Raw genomic sequence first — 24556 nt, 5'->3', positions numbered from 1 at the left:
TAATATTCAAAACCCGAAGCACATGAACACAGGTTAACGGAAGAAAAATGTTTTCTTCGATATCAAATATGAGCGTTAAAGGTACGATTTTAAGAGAGGCAGCCTAAAATTACACCGAAGTATGGCTCTAAAAAAAAAACAAAAAACAGATGGGTAGTACAGTACAGTTTGAGCTTTCAAACTGTTGAAATTGAGAGGATTATGTCAATCTTAGTTACTCCCTTCCTGTAAATGATTCCTAAAATTGGTACCTCTGGAAGACTAAAACTTAAAAGTATATAGTGCTTGAGAGTGAAAAGTGGATGTTAGCCACGCTCAACTCCCCCCCCCAAAAAAACCTGTTAATATTTTTAATTGACCAATGAATGACAAGTCTATCCATCCATTTTCTAACTACTTTAACCAATACAGGCAACAGCACACCCGTGATCTCATCCCAGTAAGCAATGGGTGAAAGGTGGGGATACACCCTGGACAGGACACCAGTCCATCACAGGGTACACACACCACAGCCAGCTTATTTAGCACTATGTCTTTGGGCTGCGAGATTTTCATTTTAGAAAATCTCTAGAACTAAGAATCCTTATTTTCTCAGGGTCCAGCAAATGGACCACCATTTTAGCCTTCTGATCTCATGTTCATGATAATGTAGTTTTCTATTGTAAATCTTTGTGCTGTTACCAAGTCTTCCTGGTGGCATTGACAATTAAATACTTAAATGGTTTGTCTTTCCTTATTCCCTGAATTTATAACCTAAATTTTGAATAAAATATTCAGCAAGCTCTTCTTACTTTCATAGGTTTTTTGTAAACCCCAAGTTAGTAAAAGGCAAACTTACAGTTCCCCTCTAAACACGTAAGAAAAAGTATCATGTTCAAAGTTTCGGTAGCTAAATGACTACAAAATACAACTTTTTGCAAACTTTATTGAAGCAAATTATGTTACTGTAGTAAATTGTTACAATGTACCCATAGGATAGAGTATACAGTATGAAAACATTTACATTCAATTCCAAATTAGTACAGACAATCAATTATCAACAATTGGTGATCACATAATCCTGAGGAATCAAAACAGAACATTACTTCCACCCCCCAATGTGTAAAAAGAAAAATGGGTTACCACCCTTTCATTGAAAGAAATCTGTCAATCATATCAAAAGATCTTTCTGGCTGATCGTAAGGTAAAATATGTCCCCCACCACGGACAATCACCTAAAAAGAAAGCAAAGAATGAATTTAATTCAAATAGGCCATTTTCAATTAACTACATAGTAGAGAGTCACTTTATGGCTTACCATTTTTATGTACTGCATTTCTTTGCAAAACGGAAATAACTCGGAACTGAAATTTTATCCAAAATTGCTCCCGAGATCACAGTAGGGCTGACAGCTTGGCTTTGAAGTAAATTTCTGCTTAAAAGTCCAGTATTTGGAACAAATCAGAATTAAAAGGCATTACAACGTTCTTCAAAGTTTAGTACAATGACGGAATTATTCATTTGAAAAGACTATACGATTAAACTAGAGGCTGAAAGACCTAAAATGAACTAGTTCAAATAGGTAGCTGCGTCAGCATGCGTAATCTGCAAAGGTTTATTCTGTGCTGAAAAGAGAAGGCTCCACAGCCTAAATGTTGCATTTCTTTTCTTCTCTTTTCAGCATGGAATAAACCTTTTTGTTCCTAAAATGAACTAGGCAGTCTGAAAAACCTCCCAGTGGCATGTTTTTAAATGCCACTGTCCTGGTTTTCCTCTTCCTTAAAGGGTTGAGTCCCTTTACCGCAGATATGTGGTACTGAAATTATGCACTTCAAATTGAAAGTCAAAAAACAAAAGAGAAAATACATTTAATTTTGTGCCACACTAATTAGTACATTTTGGAAAGCAATACATCTAAGATTCACCATCCTTTAGGCTAATATCAGCCATCAGTCAAGCTTTGTGCCCTGAAACAATGAATTTTATACAAATCTTAGTCAACAGGATAAATCAAGAGCAACTACTGACCTTGTCCTCATCATTTCAATTAACCAATGCTTAGATCACACTTAGATCACACAGGTGATTACTACCTGCCTTCATATCCGACTGAGTTGCAATATTAATTCTTGTCTGCCTGACATTTGCTCTTGTCCTTGTTTTTTTGTCCATTTTCTGTGTAACATTTGAATCTTCTCCAAGACGTTGTTAGCTCATTTCTGTTCAGGGTCTCGTTTTCAACTTCTCATCTTAATCTTTTTAGATTTTCCCCCTCCATTATTTACAATAAGACATGACAAAGGACAGTAAATATAAACCAAACTAAGCAAGATACAGTATGCAAGAATTAAAAACAAGCCGTCCACACCTCACAATTAAGGTGGCAGAACTAGTGTGTCACCTAAACATACATAACCCTCCCTTCCAAAGTAGGGGTTACTGTGATGTGTCATACCATGGTCTTCTAACAGGGTGTGGATGCATAACTGGCTAGAAATGTACTTCGCTGACCAGCACATTTTTGTCACAGTACAAAAAGCAACAGTGGAAATTACCCAAAACGTTATTCACCAATGGGTTGTTAAAATGAAAAGCCCACCTATTTATTACACTTCTGACTTTTGGATGAATATTTGGTGTCCACCTCTAAACACATTACTAGTTAAAATTCCACCGCACCTTGGGTCACAGGTTTATCTAGACTATCTAGGTTTATCTAGGTTTATCAAATAACACTCAAATTACTGCTTAAAATAGCACAGTTGAGGTCCTAACCACTGATTCTAATGGCTATGCACAGGCTTTTAAAAGTTTTAAACAGTGTATTAAAATTGTAGGGGTAGATTTTACAAGCCCAATTTTATTTAAGATTATTGCAGTAAAACATCTGTGAAGACTTGCTTTCTGAGCCATTGTGAGCACCCTGAAATAAAGCACACAGTCATGAGGATGTCTGCTTTCATAGGGTTGTTACAGTATCTGCATTTCAAACTCTACACACCTCATTTTTACTGGGGTTCATACTACATACCTTTGTCATATTGCTGCACCCCCTGTCCTCCATTTATATGCTAGGCTGTTTATCTAAACTTCCTTTCCGTTTCTGCTAGGACACTACCAAAATAATTTACACATACCCTATACAAGCACTGCTTTAATGGAATGGAATTCTCTCCTTACCATTTACAGACTATAGTTATATCTTTCCGAAGCCTTGGACAGATAGCTACTATTTCCCCTCAATTCTGTCTGATTCCACGCCAACTTACTTTTAGTTATAAATAGGACCACATAAAACACTTTGCTCCATGATTAGACCCTTATAGGCTTTTTTCTGCCTAATCCTTCGATATATTTTTAGCACTCATTTGATTCACATGGAATCGAAATGTAAACGGCCTATTTTGTGACTACAAATCCATTCTCTTTTATTCTGTGCAGCTTGAAGCATGATTTTAAGAGCAGGGAAAAGGTTACCAACTCATCTTTTGAGCTCGAGTGCGGACATACCCCTCCTGCTCCTACTTATGTTATTCCCATTTTTTTAAATATCTATATTACATGCCAAAGAATGACTCAAATGTTCTACATGTAACTATAAAATGATGAAAGTGGGTTGTGAATCAAAATTCACATTCACAATTTGCTCCGTCGCCGTTTCCTTTTTCTTGTCCTCTCTGGTACAGCGTGTTGTAACCCACTTTAAAATGGAATTACAAAGAAACTATTCAGGATTTTTTTTGACAGTGCTTCCTGTCACCATCTGCCCAATTTGGGAATACTTAAGTATCTAATGTTCCCACATTACTTTCTCCTTCATGCTGTGCTTCCTCTTCAAACACCAGCCAAACCACCAAGGTTGACGAGATGTTACTTATTAGATTATGCGGAATGTGTTGCAACGTGTCCTTTGTTGCCAAAATAATTGGCAAATGTTAAAAGTTGTCTAGATTAAAAGCTTTTGAGGCAATAAAATATAAGGCCACAAAAACTTGTGGGAACTTTTGTCACTGGCAAACAAAACTAGCAAGAAAAACAATACTCTGCTCTGGAGGCTGTCAAAATGAGTTGAGCCATGTTTCTTTCCAACTTTAAATTACATTAGAGTGCAGACAACAGTGTAATCAGAACACAAGCAAAGTCTTTCTGTAGTGCCGTAACAAAGCACGCTAGCTGGATCTCTGTCACAGGCATCACCATTTTGATCCTGCCCACGCAATAGTAGTGACAATGGTCCGATTGCTACAGCAGGATTGAGGGCTATTTCTCTCCAATTTTTTTTATGGAACTGTGCCATTTTAAGATAACATTTCTATTTATACAGGGGATAACGAAAGATTGCCTTGAGTGAGAAGAATTCAGTTGGCAAGGATAATGATGTGCACGTGTTATGTATTGCAACTCCAAGTAAAATACCTTTGCGTGACACCCCGTAAATGTCAGAGCGATCATTAGGTTTAAAGAGTCACGACTTAGTCCGAGAAGGGTTGAAAAACTCTAGACTTACAACAGAACTGCAATCAAATGAAACTGCACTTTGTCACTGAAGCACTATAATTGGAGACAAAGGTCAGTTGTCTGGTTTCAGAAACAGAGATGTACTGGAGAACGAGAATATCTGTTGAATTGTGCTGTAATGCATACACACAGCTATTACCAAAACTAAAATGAAGAAATGAAAAGCATTCTAAACACCTAAGCTTGGCAAAAAATCTATTAACTACAGCAGGTGTAACAGTGGGCAACTCAAAACACTTTTCTAGCTTATTTTATACTAATAGGGCCACAAAAATCATTCATTCAAGTGAGACCAGTCACCCGTTTTCATAAGGCAAGTATCATTGTACTTCAATGCCAGTTCTTAAATGATGGAACTAGTCAGTTCCCACCCCTCCAAAAAAACATATCGACAATTTTACAACCAGGTTTGGTTTCGGTATTAGCTACGTGTCCATGAAAAGCAAAAGAGAAAAGTTAGCAACCAGTCATTCTCAAATGTTGGTCCAGTACAGTACTGTACGTCAAAAGAATAAATGCTTGAGTTCATCATTGTTCATTTTAAAACGATGGTTACACTGGTCCAGTTTATCATTTGGGATCAACCCAAATTTGAGTTTTAGGTGCAAAAATATCTGCACAAGATCAGTTAGTGACATATTACCATGAAGTAGAAGATTCAAAGGAATGGTGGGCATGTTTCACCAGAGAGAGGTGCTCTCTTTTTTTTTTGTTACCTGACAGAAATCTCCGACTTGACGGACATAGCCAGCAACTTCTCGGTCGCCGGGGCGGACTTTCCAGTAGAACCGGGCGGCCTTCTTGTAGTCCTCCACTTTTGACCACGGCACAGTAGGAAGAAATCGCTCAGTGAGTGGGGCGGCTACTATAACATCGAGCTGCCCACTGTACATCAGTACCTGATTGAGGGGGAGAGACAAATTTAACAGTCAGTAGAACCACAAATGACTGCTTCAGTTTCCCACTTTACCTTCTAGTCTGTAATCAGCAACTCATGGTAGGAGGCTAAAAAAAAAAAGTCAACGTGGCACTTTATCTACATTTTTAGCAGCACATTCTTCCTACTCCCCGCTTTGAAAATGTTCAAAGCTTTTCTCCAAGCTTGTTGCATGCAGTTTTGGCTCACTTCCCCCAAAATGTTTTTAACAGCATTTCCTGCAAACAACTTTGAAGCAGCGTAATCCTAAGGGAAGCCATTTAAAACATTTCAGCACGAGAGGCATTTAGGGGCTTTTATCCTTGTGCAAAAGTTTGTCACGTTTCATGTAAATGGCGAAACAAGAAATGCAATCATGGAACTTGCTGGTTTCCTTAATAAAAGGGAAAGTCAGAGCAGTTAGACTAAATTCACTTAAATTCTCCAAGAAGATGTTTTCTTCCAAGACTTTTCATGTAATGCAGATTACATGCAAGGGTATAATGTAAATGAAACAGTAGATTTACAGTTATACTAGTGATCACATGGGGATTTAAGTAGCTGGCCGATACACACAGGAAGCACTGTTAATACTATATGGTTTATTGGACAAGCCTGACATTGTCAAAAATGTCCGTGCAAAGCTAAAACAGATGCTTGCTGGACTTGCTTTGCTGCTTCTCAAGAATCCAGAGAAGGACAGGTTGATAACGGAGGTTGGAGATGGGAAATCCAATTGAAACCAAAGCAAAGAGAAACTACACTGAGCTTGTTACAAAGGATTTGGCCAGAACGTCTCTACCCACTATTTGTCAGAAAATGCCTAGCAGTTCCATAAGAATATAAAAATAAAATAATGCATTCTGCAGATTCTTTCTTACCCAGGTAAGCACTTGCCATAGGTTTTGTATTCAATTTGGCTCAACCGGTGATATAGCAATCATGTCTAGCAGTAACACGTTATAGAATGTCTCATGTGCAAAGACAAGTTGCAGAATTACAGGTTGATTTTATATTTTTTCCCCCATAGTTCTCATACAGGTAATTTACTATAGGCTTTGCTGATGTGCTACTACAGTATATGAAAAGAAATCTGATTTTAGGAATGGAGAGAGATTAGTAGTGATGTTTTCAAAATTATCCTGTTGCGACCAAGAGGAATTCACTGATGACAATCGATTTCTAAATAATCTACTTGCAGATTTCTGAACAGGCAAGAGCAAATATCCATCAAACATCTATCAACATGCATACAGAACCTATCAGTTTGGGTTGATTCTGTTCACACAGAACAACTAAAGATTACAACCATTTTAATTGAGAACAGATTTCTTCTATACTTTTCTTTCTAAGGTCAAGAAAGGCATTAATATTAGCTATTATTAAACAGTCACAGATGAAAAATATTCTTTATCCTTTGCATTCCAAAACACACAACAGTGAGCTAAATGTGGTCATGTTTTAAATTAGCATTCCACTTAAATTTGTTTAGGTGGAGTTGTGAATAATGAAGAAAGACCACTCCATGGTCTACATTACTACAGCTTGCCCCATTTTTCTTGGAATTTTCACAGACAACACTGTGCTCCTTTCCCAGTGATCCAGTGACCCTAATCTCTGACATTCTGTGGTTTCCTGTTTGGGGAAGCATTTGAACAGCAGCCCAAGCCGCTGCACAAGCCCAGCTGACTGAGTACTCGCCTCTCACGTCTGACTGATTGCGATCACTGAAACTAGACCTTGATACAGATGCTAAAAGCGTTAAAGACATCTGGAAGGAAGCCTACCTTATGAAAATATGCTCTACTATTAAATCTTAATCAACTTTTCTTCATTTTCTCATCAATGTGCACAGTATGTAAAAGGCTGGAGGTGGAGGGTGTTTTTCTACTGCACCATACAGGAAAATTTTCATTCTTCCACTTCTTTGCAGTTTTAAGAAAAAGCTATTAAAATTACCTTTCAGTGTTTAGTGGGTGAGAACAGGAAACATGTTTAAAAAGTGATTTTTAAGAACAGATTAACCAGCTGTTCCCAATGTTTTCCTTTCGGATTTACCAAATCCTCTCTCATACCCATATAAAAACTGAAAAGGTGGTGGAACAACAAGAGCTCAATGCACAGCCCAGCTCTCAAACTATTGAACAGCTGACACCTGCAACTGCCCACAGTTCTAGACTGTTCCAAGTACTGCACTCCAGGAGGTGAGAGGGGAAATGGGTCTTCAAATCAAATGAAGGATCATTTGAGTATTTCTGAGGTTTGACATAAGACCATAACATTCCATTATTAAATCCTTTCAGTGTTCAGAAAGTGTTTTAAGGAGTACTGATAAATGGTGCAGCAGAATGTCACTGGTACTGCCAACAGTTTCAACATAATACTCATTTTTATGCTGGAAACGAAGTTCAATCATGATTGCAAAGCTCATTCTAATGCAAGATTCATCTCAGTCATATGCAGCAACATCAAAGGCAGATCCCCTGTCCAATAAAGTTTTGACTTCAGAACTAATGTCCTTATCTCACTAAGAGATGGATCATTTTGCAAAACATTGTGTTGAAAATGTGCTTGTAAAGAAACTGAAGTTTCAATGAGTATAATATTATGGTTTTAGCTATGAAATAGGAATGATTGTGAAAGGTTTCATTCCATTTGGTCTAGACTTCTTGAAGCCCCATTTAATTAGCCTGCAGTTTAACATTAATCAATGACCCTAACCTTACCAAGAGTCAAAGTTCTCCCAGCACAAACCACATGGGGTTACTTACCCCTGCAGAGAGCAAGGTATTTGCTGCCTGACCTTTTCCTCAGCGACCTTTGTAAACCGTTTCATTAGTAAAACAGGGATGTCTTAGCACGTCTTGCCTTCTTGACCCTACATTTTGATCAATTAATGCTACTGCAAACACTACTTCACAAATAATTATACTGAAACATCATATGTTATGAATACCAAATAGATTTATTTTTCATTCACATTAGTTAGCTAGTCCAGATATTGCTATTGGTGTACGAAACATCCAAAAGCTGAGGGGTGCTCTGTAAAAGTTGCCTGTAACATTGCCATTAAAGCAAAGCATTTGAGATTTAGGCTACAGGATGTCCAAGGCAATTTTGCCTCTTTTCAATTTTCCTTCTTTTATGGATTTATTTAATTCGAAAGATCTTCACTTTTTACCCCATTCAAGATACTACAAAATGTGTAATTCTATCTCACAGATCAGAAAAGCCGTGCGACTTGACCAACAGAAGGGTTCTTGCATAAAAACAATGCCATTCTGATGAACGGTGACTCAGTGCCATGAATCACCATTAAACTTGTACTGGGCTTTGTTGGAATCCAAAATTGCTTCTCTTTTTTTACCTGGTGTATGTCAGATGTGGTCAGTGATTGGGGGACAAATTCAGAGAACTTTAAATTTTTACTCCAAGAATAAAGGTAGTTGAAAGCAGTGAGTCACAGTGGCACAGTAGTTAATCTTTTTTGTCTTGTCACAAGCAAATAAAGCTTGAAACTCCACTCAACCTCCTGCCTCGATATTCATTTTGTGAGCTTGCAAATTCCCTGAGCTTTGAAACTTGAAATTCAAGTCACGCTGTAAATACTAACAGAGTAGTGAGAAGGGGAGGGGGGGGGGGGGAGGCCATTTTTACAGCTTCTTGCTCCAGGGCACAGTCCTGTTCTGCTACTTGTTAATCAAAGCAAACAGTGTTTGTCCTTTCTAGAAAAAAAAAATCCATGAGGTTTCATCAGAAATAAAACGACATTTGTGAATGAGCGCACAAAGGCTTTAAAAAAGAAGTTATGCAGATATCAAAAAAACTGCTTTTGCATTCAGACCTTTTTAGATGTTTCCGAAACCCTACATGAATTCTTTACCAAATAATTTTCTGCATCTGGGCAGAAGTTTAACCAGGAAAAAAACCCAAACAATGGTCTCCATTGGAAGAAAGGCATTTGGGATAATTTCCTTAAAACACTTGATGCTTTGAAAAATCTCATCTTGGCTTGAATAATGTATGTACTTTATAAAGTATCTGACTGAAGGTTATTTACAGCATTATTGGTGTCCATCTACAGCACACTAGCATGCTCAGTAGTTAAGATCTATGGTCCTTATTTTATTTTTTTTCCAAATTAACAAGGGGGAATGAGGGCACTACTTCAGCAGAACTCAGAACAGCTTTTACACTTTATGGTTCACTGTATGTTCGTGTGGGTATTCTTCAGTTTGCAGTCTCAAGAATGTCTTTGTCTATTTACAGTCCATGGGAAATAATAAAAAGGGGGTGAAGCAAAACATGTACAGAACTCCGTCAGAAAATAAAAATCCCAAAATTTCACATCCTTGCATCTAAATGATACTAAAACAGGTTTCCATTGAGGGACAGCTGTACAACCGTTGGAATAACAGATTAGAAATTGAAGAAGAAAACAGACCACCTCCAAAAAGGTCCAATTTCTAAAGTTAATTACATATAGATTCACTTTTAAATGAACTATGGCACATTTTAAAAAAGGAGCTCCTTTCCTTTTAATGAAGCCAGCAAGTGGGATAGTCACAGTGACAAAAGAATCAGTTTTCTGTCGACAAGCATTTGCCAGATGTTACTGTAGCTCATTCCTAGTGCAAAGATCATGCATTTGTTTCATCTGCTTCCTTGCTAGATCTCACTATTACACAGGGCAACAACTTTGTTATACTCCAGATAGACCTTAAACATTCCAGACCCAGATACACACATACTGTACACTACAGCAATGCAAGTTACCTTTTGTTTCAAGTATCTTAAGTGTCAATGAGAACTCACACGGTAGTTATCCATCAGTACTGCCAACCATGGTTTTATGGTCTTCATAACATCTTGCAGCAAGTGCTTTTCCACTTCAGAGCCATCGTGAAAGGTCAGATTCCCCACGTGGATAGATGTCCTTACTTCTATCAATGATAAAAACTGGGAAAAATACCCCTGATCTTCAGGCTCCTGTATGAGGATTGAAAAAGAAAGGAACTGTTAGATTTGTTTTAAAAGTAAATGTAATGCCCCATAATTATAAAGTTGATATATAAACAAACTTTGAACTTAATTACAGGAAACAGTTAAAACATGTCAACTTGTCTCATCTTTCTGTATTAAATTTAAAAAAAAAAGATGAAAAACGGCCTTAAGTCTGCGAAAGACAAACTCGAAAACCTTAATCAGCAGCCTTTATTAATTCACACATCTCTACATACTAAATTAACTTAAAAATCATGTCTAGTAGATTAAAAAAAAACTTTACTAATGCTTCCTCACAAAACTTTAAGTACATGGGAATGGTAACTATTCTATGCATGTTTTACCCACAATTGGATACATCAAGTGTCAAATTATAGTAAGAATCCAATTAATAACGATTCTAAAAATCATTCTCGTTTTCAGACAGTGCGGACACTGGAAATCACCTTTACCTGGCACTGCAGGAAGTTGAAATAGTTTTTACATCCTGTAACGTTTTCATAAAAGGATGGGTATGGGATAGTGTCTCCATTTAGCAAGATATCAAAAACCTGGGGAAAAAAAAAACACAAATAAGCCAAGAAACAATTATGTGATGATTAAAATAAAGAGAGTGTAACACTTCTGACAATGGTTCAAGTTGATGAGAAAATCTGCTCAGTGGTATTTCACTCAGCAGTATGGAAGAGAGACAATTGAAAACACATGTTGGTATTTTCATGTCTCCCCCCCATCACAATAGCACTCTTCTCTACATGAAAAATGAGTCTTCAGTTAGAAACAGAAACAAAACGGGTAACACAATGCCTGATGCATACCTCTTCTTAACAAAATGAGAAATAGATTTCTATCTCCAACCTCATACTTCCCAGTGAGTTAAGCCACAGCTGGACTCAGCACCTTAATTTTCTGCAAAACGGTCTTAATTATCTGGGATTTACAAAAAAACATTAAAGCGAATGTTTCAAATCAAGCAATAAATGCACTCACGGATGCATTACTGGTAGTTTTAGATCTCAATTACATGAGAGAGATAGACACATCTTGAGCCGGTAACTTAAAAGGAAAGTGCCTGCACATTTGGAGGTCATTAGTGCACAAAGAAAAACTCCTTTATGGTTACCAGCAAACCTGAACTTCAAATACTGGCAATACCATTTAAAAGAAGCCCTGCTACACTGCACTTGGACCTAGAAAGCCTACACAAAAACTCTTAAAAATATCAATAGATTAGGGTTAATAGTAACAAAGAAATCCAGTAAGTGCAGTTACCAAAATATATGATTAGAAGTATGATTAATTGGGAGTTCATGGTTCCATTAACAATCCGCAATGATCATTGTGTAGGTAAATTTTGCCACAGGAGCTTTTCCGTTCCATTTTAGAACTAAAAATCCATCCCTCTGGTAATTCCTCTTTTGCATGTTTTTTTAATCTGTAAGCCATGTGCCAGGTCATTCTCTGTAACCCCCCCACTCCACCCCCCAAGAGCTAATTATACACCAGACAGTCTGAACTGTAGGTGGCTAAGATTTGCCGAGTGGTAATTTAGAATGGACAATAACTAGCCCCACATCAAAAGACATGCGGCAGTCTCCTAGAAACTATGGAGCTATGCTCTGCAGCTGCCGTGTTTCTCCTTGCATTTCGCTTCCACCCACTACATCACGGCTCCTGCAAAAGAAATTACAGCATACCCCCTCCCAATCACCCATATCTTGGACAGACTTTGAATAAGCGGATTCAATAGACAACACAAAGAAGATGCACTGTAGTCTGTATACTGTTTGCACACCAAATTTCGGCCATCAAGATTCCCCACTGAGAGATCTGGAATGGAAAGGACGACTGCGTCAATACATTGCACCTAAACTGTGAAAACCTGTTGGCCAAAATCATAGAGGACAGATGACAACAGAAGGGCAAGTACGACAGTTAAAACTAATAGCTGAACAGAGAACTTCACCCTGTATTGCATTATACCAGCTTATAAACTGATGATAAAATATAATAACATCACTTTATTAACCCCTTACAATTTCTTGCATTAGGAATTTGTCTTTTCGCATACCCCAGCTTGCTCTCCATGAGACACATAGATAGGAAGAAATCCTGGGGTCAGAGGGCAGGGTCTGCCATTGTACAGCGCCCCTGGAGCTGGGGTTAAGGGCCTTGCTCAGAGGCCCAACAGAGTAGGATTCCCCTGCCGGCTGTGGGATTTGAACCGGCAACCTTCCAGCCACAGGCACAGATCCTTAACCACAGAGCCACCGTTCCGCCCGTGATAACTTGGAGAAATAACTTAGAGAAGCTTCATTCAATGGGATCTCTCCCCCCACCCCTTTAATACTCTCAATGACATGCAGTGCTTGTGACTATGCAGCAAGTTTCTAAAAGGGCTTAAAACTTCTGGCCCCCATTAAAACTCCCTGCTGCTCAGCTGGTTTAAATCGTTTCGATGCAGGCATGGTTCACTGGTGCTTACTTCAAAGGCTTTCACCCACTTCTGCTGCTGGATGTAGGACACCCCCAGGTCAGTTTGCTGCTGGACAAACTGTTTCTGCATCTCATCCACAATTCCAGTCTGGTACAGGAACTCAGCGTAGCCACCCAGCATCTGGCCATTGCACATTGGGAGAGAGGGGAGGGAAATAGGTTATTCCTAAAATAGAGAACAATCAGCTTGCTTCTCACAATGACTGCAAACCACCAAAGTTTGATTCTACAAACCTATAGAAGACTAAAGCATGTGGAAGGAATTAGCAATAGAAAGCCCTGTTGCGGAAAAATCCCCCCACACACACACACACAACTCACTCCATCTAATTACCCCCCACCCCCCCCCCCAAAACAATTACCCACCGTTTCAGGATCACAGAGGCCATCTCCAATCATGACTCCTTTAAAGTTGATTTTGACTTTAGCAGAGGGGTTATGCGTGTGGATGTAGTAGCCAATAGCTGGGACATATTTCCCTGCATAAGACTAAAACAAAACAAAAACACACAAACCTCAGTACAATCACCACCATAAAAAACACATCAGGATTAGCTCCCCAGCACCTGTAACTAGGAAAAAAAGCTTAAGGAATGTCAATTTTACCTTGTAACAGTTGACTTTTTTGTAACTAAGGAGTTTAAAATCTGAAACATTCAATGTCTTTTAATGGGATAGGATCTTTTATTTGGAGAATCCTGATGAGAAAGATTCAGAGAGAAAAAGGTCTTTATTTAAGGCACCTTTGTTAGTCACATGTTACCACAGCAAATGCAGCTAGAAGTAAAATTACAGTTCAAATTGTAAGAACCTGCCTGTCTGAAATCAAATTAATTGAGATGAGGTTTATTATGAATCCCCCTGGACTGAACCTTCATAATTTCCACCCAGTTATCTGTACAGTATTTTTTCAGGATGCAATGGAAAGATCCGTTTCCTCTTTAAAGGATACATTTGTTGCTTACAATGATACTGTATGTCTCACTCAATTCAACTGTTGAACTCTTTTGAAAGGTGTAATTCGAGACATGTTAAAAACTGTCAACGGATTAACCAACAATAATCCTAGGAATGCATAAGAAAATATCACTTCCCTTCCTTTGTTTTAACTGATGGAGTTAACCTCACATTTCCAAAAACTGGATTAAATCAACACTCATCACCGGTCACAATTTACCAACTAAGAACTAGGGCATGTCTGCCTATTGGAGACTTCTCCTTTTACTCAACAGAAAGTCCCTATCAGGTACTGTGGTTTGTATTCGGCATCGGTTATTAGGGTCGAATCGGCCAGTTTTGTTTTAGAGTGATCTGAACATGACCTCACCTTAGAAATTAAATGCTTTGCAATGCACGATTAGCTATTGGCATTCAGCTATCAAGGAGGCAGTCATGAACAGAATAAAAGGTCTGCCAACACAAATCTTTGCAGCTCTTCAGGACTTGGGATGAAAAAGGTATACAGTACTTTGTATGTAACTGAACAGACAGTGCCCATTAAATGGCAGCTTCTTAACCAACAAGAAAACCAATTCTTGCTGAAGTAATGTTTGCTCTTTCCAGCATAACATCAGAAGATGAGACTTAACTGTAATGAACTGCAGATGAAAGAAATCACGAACCGAATGCATTTCTAATTAAGCATTGTGTACAATTCATCAGTTCCCTGTTGCCGTGCACATCTACAGATGGACACACAACTGCATAAACCACAAAGCACTTTGTTGTCGATCAACAAAGACATACTCCCTGGATAATTATCAAACAGTATTTATTTGTTCCCATAGATCTTTCAAATAGGCCTGCCTATTAATCTCAAACTGTATTCATAAACCTCTCTCTTTTAATAAAGAGATCGCCTCTTTCTTTTAATTGCAATACAGTCTTGTTCAGATCATACTTCGTAATGGTTATTAGTTTCTCTTACCAGGTTAAAGATCTAAAGTTAAAAGCAAAAGCCTGAACACTGGTTCAATTGCACTAGATACGGAGAAATGCCATGTTTGATTTTTTTTGTGTAAATTTCTGCTCCAACTATCATTTAGAAAGAAATGGCAGTACTGTATATCAGTTTTAGGGACTAACAATCTCCTTGTCACAGTCTTAAGATATTTTTTAAACACATGCTTTCAGATTTATATACAATAGGTGTATTTATAAAAAACACCTTAAAACTGATGTACCGTAAGAGTTATGTTACTCAATATTTACTGTTGTACAACCACAAATATGACTCCCAACTGAATTCTCCCTTGGGAATGACCAAGTGTGAGAAAAAAAAAAGACAAAGGAGAACAGGCCTACCTCTCCTGTGGCATAGAAATCATTTTTCTGATACTCCCAGTATATCTGAAAGAACTGTGTAAGAGCACTGTGAGAGAACCAGAAAGAAAACATTATCTCCAGTCCTCTACACATCTGAGAAACAACAGAAATAAATAAAACAAATTTGTTTAAATACAATTCCACGTCCAACCTGTATAAATCTCTCCCCACGTCGTCCTGATTCCGTGCAAAACCTTTATCATCGTCTGTGAAGCTGAACCCAGTGCCAACCTTGGGAAGAGAGAAAAGCATACAATAACTGAATCCCCTTGTCACCCAGCTCCACACTCTGATGGAAATCAACACTTTATGAAGCTTAAGTACATATTCCTTATACAAGCAAGCCATATAGTAAGAGATGGATTGCATCCTGCATTTTAGATTTGCAGTAATTCATGTTAAAAATTACAAGATACAGGAGCTCTGAGAGATCATCCCAGACAATTCTAATTTGTAGCATTATCTTGCAGTTACTAAAAGCCACTGCAAAACTGTTTTTGAGCTCCATTTAATACCACAAGCATTCTTTTTTTTTTTGCTAAAAAAGGATCAGCCCTCAAACTGCTTAAGAAATTTCGTTATGAAAAAAAAATGGCTGAAAGCCTATTTTGACTATCACTTGGCTTTCCGGGTAAACCGCGAGAGGGGAAACGGGGTGCATCCACACAGACTCCAGCTTTGCTGGGGGTTCAGCCACATGCATGTCAAGAAACATGTGGCATGTGTTTGCGATAATGGTTAAAGGAAGTTCTTCCAAACAGATGTGAAAGGTCAGCTATATATATTCCCACTGAGATGGAACACTGACATGTGATGTCTGACAGAATCCTATAGTCCCATATTAGCGTGCCCTCCATAGAGGAGCAGAGAGACAGGGTCAAAAAGCAGCAGCTGGGAAAGGTTTAGAAAATGACAGTTTTAACCAATAACAGACAATGCAGACTGAAAATTTATAAAATAACCCATTAGTGGAGAATTTTACATTCGCTGCAAATAAACAAAAGAATTCCATACAAAAACCAGCAGTTACAGTACTTCTTAGCAAGTGAACACTGATTTAAACCATAAGACCACAAACACAGTGGGAACTCAATATACTGTACCCACTGAAAGCCAGATTGTGGTCGCGGAAGCTACAGTACACGGGTATTGTGAAGTCTGCTTATTAATTTTCAGAACAATACCATTTAATTTCAGTGCAGTGCTAGAAGCAGGTTGGTTACAAAGCTCTGGATGTTTACCATGTGGTGTGGATTCAAATCTTACAACGTGTTACATACAAACAAAGTAACGTACTGGGTTATCAATGTAGAGCATCGAATACTTGTCGGTCCATGGAAAGCTCCTTATACCCACTGCAAATAGACATACGATCAGGTTATTTTTAGTGACATTTCAAGCACGAACAAAGGAAAGATAAACATTACTCAATACGAGCCATCACTTCAAAGTCTGGCATTCCTACACCTCATGCCAAATCTATGACGCTAATTCACATTCACAGGTGTTCAGGCTTAAGAGCCTTCGCAGAGCTGCAAGTTGAAATGTTGCATTGGGTTTGCCTACGGATGAGAATTTACATTTTTACTTTTGAGAAATCTCATCACTCTTTGAATTGGCCAAAACAAAGGTTACATCCTTGTTTAAACAAGACTCACTTTCCCTGTCATCCGGCAGTCCACAACGCAGGCAGAATAACCTCCTAAACCGTGGAAATAAGACTGTGCACAGGGACGACTACAGCCTTGGCTCCGATTCCCCATGGCATGAGCTGCTGTTGCTTTACTTGGCACAGGCCACACACAAATCCTCATCCAATTGTTTCCCTGCTGTAGATGACCATGTCTGCAGTCTAGACTCCAGACATGACAACTAATGAACTTTAACCTGCTTACAATTCAAGAAAGGTTGTCACACCTAGTGATGGCATTAAGCGCTAGAATTTCCCAGTTTCACAGCCAAACAAAATGAAAAGAGAGCATGTCAAAGCCTGCATTCTTACGGGAATCTACAAACTCATTTTAAAGAAGGATGTCTCATTAAAGTATGGGGTCAGACACTGTCTGAACTTTGTTAACAGGCTTATTATTCTATATTTGAGAAACGAGTGCTTTAAGCTAATGCAGTAACTATTAGATGGCACAGCAACTGGCACATTGCACCACAATCATGCCAACATGAAACGATTCCCATAGCTTTTAGCGATGCCTGCTCAAGGGTCACTGCTAGAAAAACAGCTAAAGTTTAAATGATACGGTGCCATGACACTGCTTTTTCCAGAAGAGCTATATTTTTTTAATCATACAGTAAAGGCCTGAATATTGCATGCAGTATCAATCCTTACAGTACATTACTATATTTGCTTAGCAGAAAAAAAAACTAGTCAATATTTGATAGTTTTCAAAGGCTGACATATTCAAGTATTTAAAGGTTGGTTTAAAACCAGTTGCAAGATAATAAAATGCCTAATGTACATTTTCACTGTGATAGCAGTGTTACCACTTTCTGGTTAACAAGACTGATCCTGGTCACTGTTGGAATGGAAGACCAAGGTGCTGGTGTGAGTGGTACACTTCCTTCTGCACCAGAATTCCCAGTCTGACACATCAATATGTTCACAGGGGACAACAGTTTACGCCAATCTTTGGGTGATACTTTAAGCCCAGGTCTAAAATACTAGGTTATTTAAACTCTTATAGCATTGTTCATCAGAGTAGGAGTTAAAAATCCTGTCTTGGCTAAATTCCACTCTGGCTTTGCACCATCTGCCCAACATCAAGGTCCTCCTTCATTAATTTGGTGAATCAATTTCTTACTTCTTACCTACCTGGTAGAGTACATGCAAGTAAAACACACAAGTCTATTACAAATAGTTTTAATAATCCTTAACACTTACCTGTCAAGTTTTTGTATACAACATAAGGACCATGTTCAACAAATAGCCCAAACATTGAGGTACCTCCTGGACCACCCTGAAGCCATAACAACACTGGTGCAGTCTCAGGGCTTACCTAAACAGAAGACACAGGCATAGTTCAACTACTGTACGCAAAGAATATACAGTACCTTTACACACCTTGTACCCATACAGTGAAGTATACAGCGGCTCCCAGCTCTTCCATTGAAAAGAGCAGTCACAAACATGAGAAGGCCCTTCAGTCCATCCAGCCCATTTGGAAATTAACAGCTAAATGATTCAAGGATTTCATCCAGCTGTTTCTCGAAAGAAGCCAGAATATCAGTTTCAAGTATTTGGCTGGGTAGCTTTTTCCATGTTTTAACCCTTAGGACAAAAAAAAAAAAGTGTATCCTGTTCTCTAAATGCACTTCCACATAGCTTGTCTCCTCTGGCTCATGTTTCACTGCTCATTCTGAAGAGATCCTATAGGTTGATTATTAGTGCCCTGGAGGATTTTGAATATTTTGTTATCAAGTCCTCTCATAATCCTGTCTGTTCACGAGTAAAGGTTCAATCCCTTTAGTCCGTCAGTGTAGGCATTCACTAAAGTGATTACCCTTATTCCAATCATCGGACATAGCGGATGGAAAGGATTGCCAGAATTGTTTTATTCAAAACAAAAAAAAGTGTGCATCCATTCGCACATGCAAGATTTGTTTAAAATCACTGAAGAACAAAGGAAACTTACATTATGACCATACCCCTAATATTTTTTTCCTAAAACATTCCATGGAGGAGTACAACAATACTTGTAATCCAGAAAATGACTGAGTTAATGTTCCGGGGCAGGAGACAGAAATCAGGAGAAATGTATGCAAGACACCATAAAGGGCTTGAGAACTGACGAAGACTTGCTGTAGCTGCAGCTCAGTATAAATGGTTCTGGTACTGTAAGTTTGCTAAACTTTGTTTTACGACGTTATTTTTATGCGTTATCATAGCGATATGGAAGGAATTAGAATGGCGTTTAACCTTATTCAAGTAATGAGTCAGTTATTCTAGAGCTGTTAACACAAAAAAAACCTACAAGGTCATTTCCATCTGCAGTTCCAAACACTTTCATATAAAGTCTTTATAACCACCTTCAGATCTTGAATAACTTAGTACTTTGTTGACCTGTGTGAATATTTGTATGTCAAAGACATAGAGTCCACTAAAAGTACATCCACTGCAAAAAATAATGCTTCAGTTAGAGGCTTTTAGAAGCCATTTTAAGCCATTTTCTCTGGAGTATAAAAAACTGGATTAAAAGTTTACTTTTACATATTAGCAAATTGGTGCCCCTGAGAAATGATGGTCATCCGCTATGTCCGATGATGACAGTTGAACTTTGTGCAGCTCATCTGTTTGGAAGATGAGCTGCACAGAGAAACCTGTGCAGGAGAGCATTTTTTAAAGTGGGAAAGCCGTTGTACTGGGGCAGTCCCACTTTCTTGACCTCAGAAGCCTGGGTCCAGTGGTACAGGTAGTCGTCACAACTGCAGACTTCCTTGGTTGCAGTGATGCCTTTTTGTCCCATCACACTATACTGGGGCATTAGGAGCCACACAGACCATGGGATGAGCTCCCCCTGCTGGCCCCACTTACACCTCTTCCAGCAGCAGCCTTAATTTTGCCCAGGAGGCTCACAACTGCTTAGCTTCAGTGGGTTGCCAGTTGCGAGTTGCAGGGTGATATGGCTGCTGGCAGCCCTAAGAAATACTAAATTATGATGTATCCCACAATGACATGAATGGATATTCATTAATACATTGTTGGGAAATTAAGGGACTTTTATAAATGGAAGACAAGGCTCCAAGCGCATCCACATAAACAGGAAGCAAACTCAAGTCTTGCAAATATTAGTTTATGTACAAACCAACAGAAACGTATTCATAAACTATTTGGAAAGACTGCAAGTCCATGAATAAAGGTCTTCTAGAGAGCAAAGCTCAAAGATAAGCCAACCTGAGTGCAAACTGTAACAGACTGCACCACCTTGAACAGGTGCTATTGATAGTCACTTTGGATAGGTCTGCCAAATTAATAAATGCAAATGGAGTTTGCAGGCTAAATACTTTTTTAACCAGAGCCCCCTACATGATAAGGAGGTTTTTTTCGAACAGTTTCTGATCCATGCACATGTAAAAATTAATGTAGCAATTTTTCAAGTGCAAATTTCAAAAAGCTTTGTTGGTTGATGTAAACCGCCAGATTAAATGCAAATTGTGCAACTATTCATTAGAATTTTCAGGAGTGTCATATGGACATTTTGGTTGACAAGACCCCACATTTTTTTATAAATTGAACCGTTTATCAGGCATATGGAGACAGTCTATCATGAAGCTTCATACTTTCTGCCTGGCAGCCCAGTCTTTCAACAAAAGAAAAAAATAAAGCTTCTCTACAATCTCTATTAATTTCCACTATCATGGATACCTTTGGAATTAACATGGGCATGGAGTTTTTGATCTTGAGCGGTTTGCATAGAAGTCTGTTTTTAACCTGCAGCTGGTGACCTGCTTAAGACCGGAAAATTATCACTGCAACTTGCAAGGTGCAAATCAGTACCAGCTTTAGTTGTTGAAGAGATTCAATTACTGTAGTGCTTGTGAAGACAGACAGCTTGATGTGCGAGAGTAAAAACAGAGGACCAGCAGCATACAATAAAGTGTGCTCACTAGGAAGATAGTAACCATATTAGGACTTAATTGACCAAATGTATTTCAAGCAGGAGATCTTTACGTGATGGGGCTTGCGTTTCAAGTTTGACCAATGGCGGACATAGAAGTTTCAGACACAAAATGACAAGTTTGGTTATTAACAAAGTCTGAAAGTTTGGAGTCAGTCTGAGCAGCGGTTCATAAGAACATTTTGACGAGGTTTCAGATGTAAAGGTCTGGCTACAATCTTGGCTGCAGTAAACCTGAAATATTCGTAACAGATATAATGGCTCATCTTTCTCAGTATGATGATGCTAGCTGGCCTGGTCTTTCAACACCAGGAGCTGTAAAAGTATTTTTTCTTTGAACAAACACTTTAGATGGGACTACAAAAAGCAACAAGCAAATAACACGCAAAATGATGTTTTATGTTCTTAGAAATAGTGCCACCGTGTGGTTAATCTGACTGCACTAAAAGGAAGCTGTGGAAAAAATGGATGTGTAACATCAATCTCTAAAAAAATCTAAAGTGAGTTACAAGTGTTTGTAATTAAATCAATTCTAGTGTTCAATCTTAATCACACTTTCACCAAAACCTCCAGTGCTCTCTGCTACTGCCTGGACAGATAGTGTGACGTCTTGATAAACCATGTTTTTATAAATTATAATTACATGCCAATTAGAGGGGAAGAAACCTTACCTTGGCAGGAAAAAACCAAAAGAAGAGGTTGCTGTTGTAGGTTTTATTGACTGTGAGGTACCCAGAGTAGCTTTTCACATTTGTTCCAGGGAGAGGGCCCACTAAACTCAACGTCCTGGCTAAAGGAGCAAACAGCAGAATTGACACCAAACAAATTTCACATTCCCTCATGAAACGCCAAAAAAGGCAGTACACAAAGAATGCTGGTACTGTACAAACTGTTCCAAAATAGATTAAAAAAAAACACACAAATTTTGCCGTATTTGTGTTCAACAAACCTAGTTACGCCTTTCATTCTTGTTACAACTTTACCACACTTCTTCCTATCAACACCAGTTGTGTTCTTAGCTTAGATCAGGAGCCACTAGACCTATCCTTTGAAAATTCCAATCCTGTCAAAATTATGGGTCATCCTAAATTCTCATTTTCCATATATCTGAGATATTAATAAGTTACTAATTAAGGTCAAGGGAACTCAATTTTTGCCAATGGCCTATTTGAATCTTATAATATAATCTTCATTAAGCACAGCTAAGTGCTCTTTCCTCAGTCCTGTCTCACAGACCACACTGGTTTTGCTGTGTTTTTCTACAGCTACCCAAATGTTGTGATGAAGTTATAACCTTAACACGGTCAGAACCCCACTTAAAGTAGTAATGAGAAAAAGTTATTGACAGGTTACAGTGATGATTTTCATCATACTTCTCACAACACAATCACAATCTGCTCCACCTTGATTTCTGTTTAGAGGCAGGGGTGTTCTAAAATGGATGCAAAATAAGCATGACCGAAAGGATTAATTCTGCAATACATTTTTGGAACGTCTGGTTACATTTCTTGAGTGAAAGGGATGTTTTCATTATATCAACATCAGTAAAACACCTTAAGAAAAGCAAAAAAACAACCACATAGGAATGTATAAGGAACATCAGATTTGTTCATTGAATTATATTTTACAGCTTGGAATCAGCATACACCCAAAAGTCAACTGAGAATATCCTAAACGAACTCACGGAAGTTTTAAAAGCCCTTACCTTCATCAATATTCCCCGCTTCCAGATAAGGTGTGAGAAACAGAGGCTGCCCTGGGACAGGTCCAGCTGGTCTGCTCAGATGGGCATTTCTTGAACAGAAAAATCTGGAGCATCTCTTGGCAGAGCTTGGTTCAAAACCAGCCCAAAGGAAGACAAACCCAAGAAAAGCAGTCCTCAGCATCCTACAAAGAACCCATCCAAGACAACAATGAAGGGCTTGCTCATGAAAGTGAGCAATAACATACTGTAACAAAACAATGAGAGTTTGCCTTGATGAATGCCAGAGTACTTTTGCCAAAGAGTTAACCATGTTTATTACACTCATTGTGTAAGTTCTTACCCTTTTGCATTTCCATAGTGCAAATGTGTAGAAAAGGTTACAAACTATCTACAAGGAAGTGCAGTGCACACCCTAGCATTAGTGGAATTCCTTCTCCCATGAAAGGCAAGAAATCAGTTCTTTATGTACAAGTTATAGAATCATTTTAATTGCTTAATCTCAAGTGTGTATATTAGCAGTAGTTTGTATTGTATACTAAGTAAGCAAATGAAAAATTAAGTTTCCCACACTCAAAGCAAATAATAATGAATATGGCTGGAAAAAACAGGTCCTTGTTATTGCAGAACACTGTTCACGCACATGATCATTACGAAACTGAGATATTCGCGACGAACTCTTAACAGACGACCTTTTATGATCTCGATTTCAGTGGATACTTTTCTTTCCATTTATGACACCACTAATGCCCGTGGACATTGCAGAGGATATTCATTTACAAATATGCAATCATAAAGGATTTTTATCAAATAAATACGCAAAACGTGTGACTCGGTACAGAATCCACAGTAACTGCTGCCCTTAGTTATACGTTTCGTCGTCTTATTTAAAGTCCCTAATTCTTAGCATAGCGGCGTTACCTCCCGTTTTTACGGTACGCTCTCCCTCTCCCCAAGGCCGGGCTCAAGGCACAGGCTTTTCCGAGGAGCCTCTTTTTCTCCCAATAGGCCCAGATAGCGAAAATGAAACCGCCACGGTTTTGACCCAGAAAGGGTAGTTTTGTAGAGTCGCCGGGACTTTTCGCTTTATTTGTACTTAAAGACACCGAGATCTCGCGTATTTCACGGTAAAATTACATCTCCCGGACCGAAACACTCGCACTGCTACCTGACCTCGTACGAGAAGAATCATCAGTGGTTGCTCCCTGCTGCTAAATGGAGTAAACTTCAGAAGCGAAACCTTAAATTCTTCAAAACAGCAATTTGGAAATGCAGAACAATATAATAATTCGTTTTCACTTCTACCTAACGTTTTCAATGTGTGCTGTACACTCACGGGTTGCTATAGGTATTAAACGAAACCTGCATTTCCACAATTACATTATTTTTACCTCGTGATTTTTTGTAGATTGTTTACAGCACGGTTATTATCTACTTCCCCAAAGCAGTACAATTCCGTAAAGGACATATAGTATTAGCTCGCTCTTGCATATTTCAGCATCTCAATCGTATACAAGTCGTGAAAATACTGTAATCATCTTTTTTACTGTGCTTGCAACACACTTGATGTCTGCTTAAAAGAACAAAATTAAAGAGTATATAAACTTAATTTTCTGCATTTCCACAGTGCAATTGTGAGGAACGAGATGCAAACATTATATTTTTACCTTCAAAATCATTAACTCCCATCAACTTTTCCTTGGTCAGCCCAGTGTCAAAATGCTCTATTTCAACAACTTCAGCATATAGAAATTTACACAGCATCTCCTCAATTTGGATATTTTTTAACTAAACCGCTCTTACTAGTTGAATAATTGATGATGAAGAGACTCAGGTGGGAATGGCAGAGATGCCTACAAGCAGCACGTTTCACAGAATTGCTTAAGATTCAGGCAGCACACCTGAATGAGGGCAGTCCTGAAACTCAGAATTGGTAAAGAGCTGATACCAATTACAAATCGCCTTTGGCACTGACAATTTTAAAGC

The 24556-nt window shown here is 38.5% G+C and overlaps 1 protein-coding gene across 5 annotated transcripts; it reads right to left on the bottom strand.

The window, feature by feature from the left end:
* Nucleotides 1-908: 908 nt before the first annotated feature.
* Nucleotides 909-24343, bottom strand: cpvl (carboxypeptidase vitellogenic like). Of its 5 annotated transcripts, none has more exons than XM_015357132.2 (13): nucleotides 24238-24343; nucleotides 22574-22755; nucleotides 21540-21658; nucleotides 18135-18249; nucleotides 16535-16593; nucleotides 15390-15469; nucleotides 15218-15284; nucleotides 13280-13402; nucleotides 12903-13034; nucleotides 10870-10968; nucleotides 10229-10402; nucleotides 5214-5396; nucleotides 909-1214 (listed from the first exon to the last, which is right to left on the bottom strand). In XM_015357132.2, the coding sequence occupies exons 2-13, from the start codon at nucleotides 22752-22754 to the stop codon at nucleotides 1119-1121; spliced, it is 1428 nt and encodes a 475-aa protein (XP_015212618.2). In that variant the 5' UTR covers nucleotide 22755; nucleotides 24238-24343; the 3' UTR covers nucleotides 909-1118. The 5 variants fall into 5 exon arrangements, with proteins under 5 accessions (XP_015212618.2, XP_006635742.3, XP_015212615.2 ...); XM_006635679.3 differs by lacking the exon at nucleotides 24238-24343 and adding an exon at nucleotides 23962-24055; XM_015357129.2 differs by lacking the exon at nucleotides 24238-24343 and adding an exon at nucleotides 23907-23953.
* Between the last annotated feature and the right edge of the window lie 213 nt (nucleotides 24344-24556).

The sequence above is a fragment of the Lepisosteus oculatus genome, chromosome 10 (assembly GCF_040954835.1).
Source record: "Lepisosteus oculatus isolate fLepOcu1 chromosome 10, fLepOcu1.hap2, whole genome shotgun sequence".
NCBI lineage: Eukaryota > Metazoa > Chordata > Actinopteri > Semionotiformes > Lepisosteidae > Lepisosteus > Lepisosteus oculatus.
The sequence above is the reverse complement of the archived record's forward strand: the minus strand, read 5'-3'. Positions and strand labels throughout refer to the sequence as shown.

What these genes read in the sequence shown, in the direction of transcription:
- cpvl (XM_006635679.3), bottom strand. Translation starts at nt 24,038, where the DNA reads ATGTCCTTTACGGAATTGTACTGCTTTGGGGAAGTAGATAATAACCGT. An exon ending in ATTTCTATGCCACAGGAGAG is followed by an intron (nt 13,403 to 15,217) that starts GTAGGCCTGTTC and finishes GTTTTGTTTTAG; the next exon opens with TCTTATGCAGGGAAATATGT. An exon ending in TACTGATGGATAACTACCGT is followed by an intron (nt 5,397 to 10,228) that starts GTGAGTTCTCAT and finishes CCCCTCAATCAG; the next exon opens with GTACTGATGTACAGTGGGCA.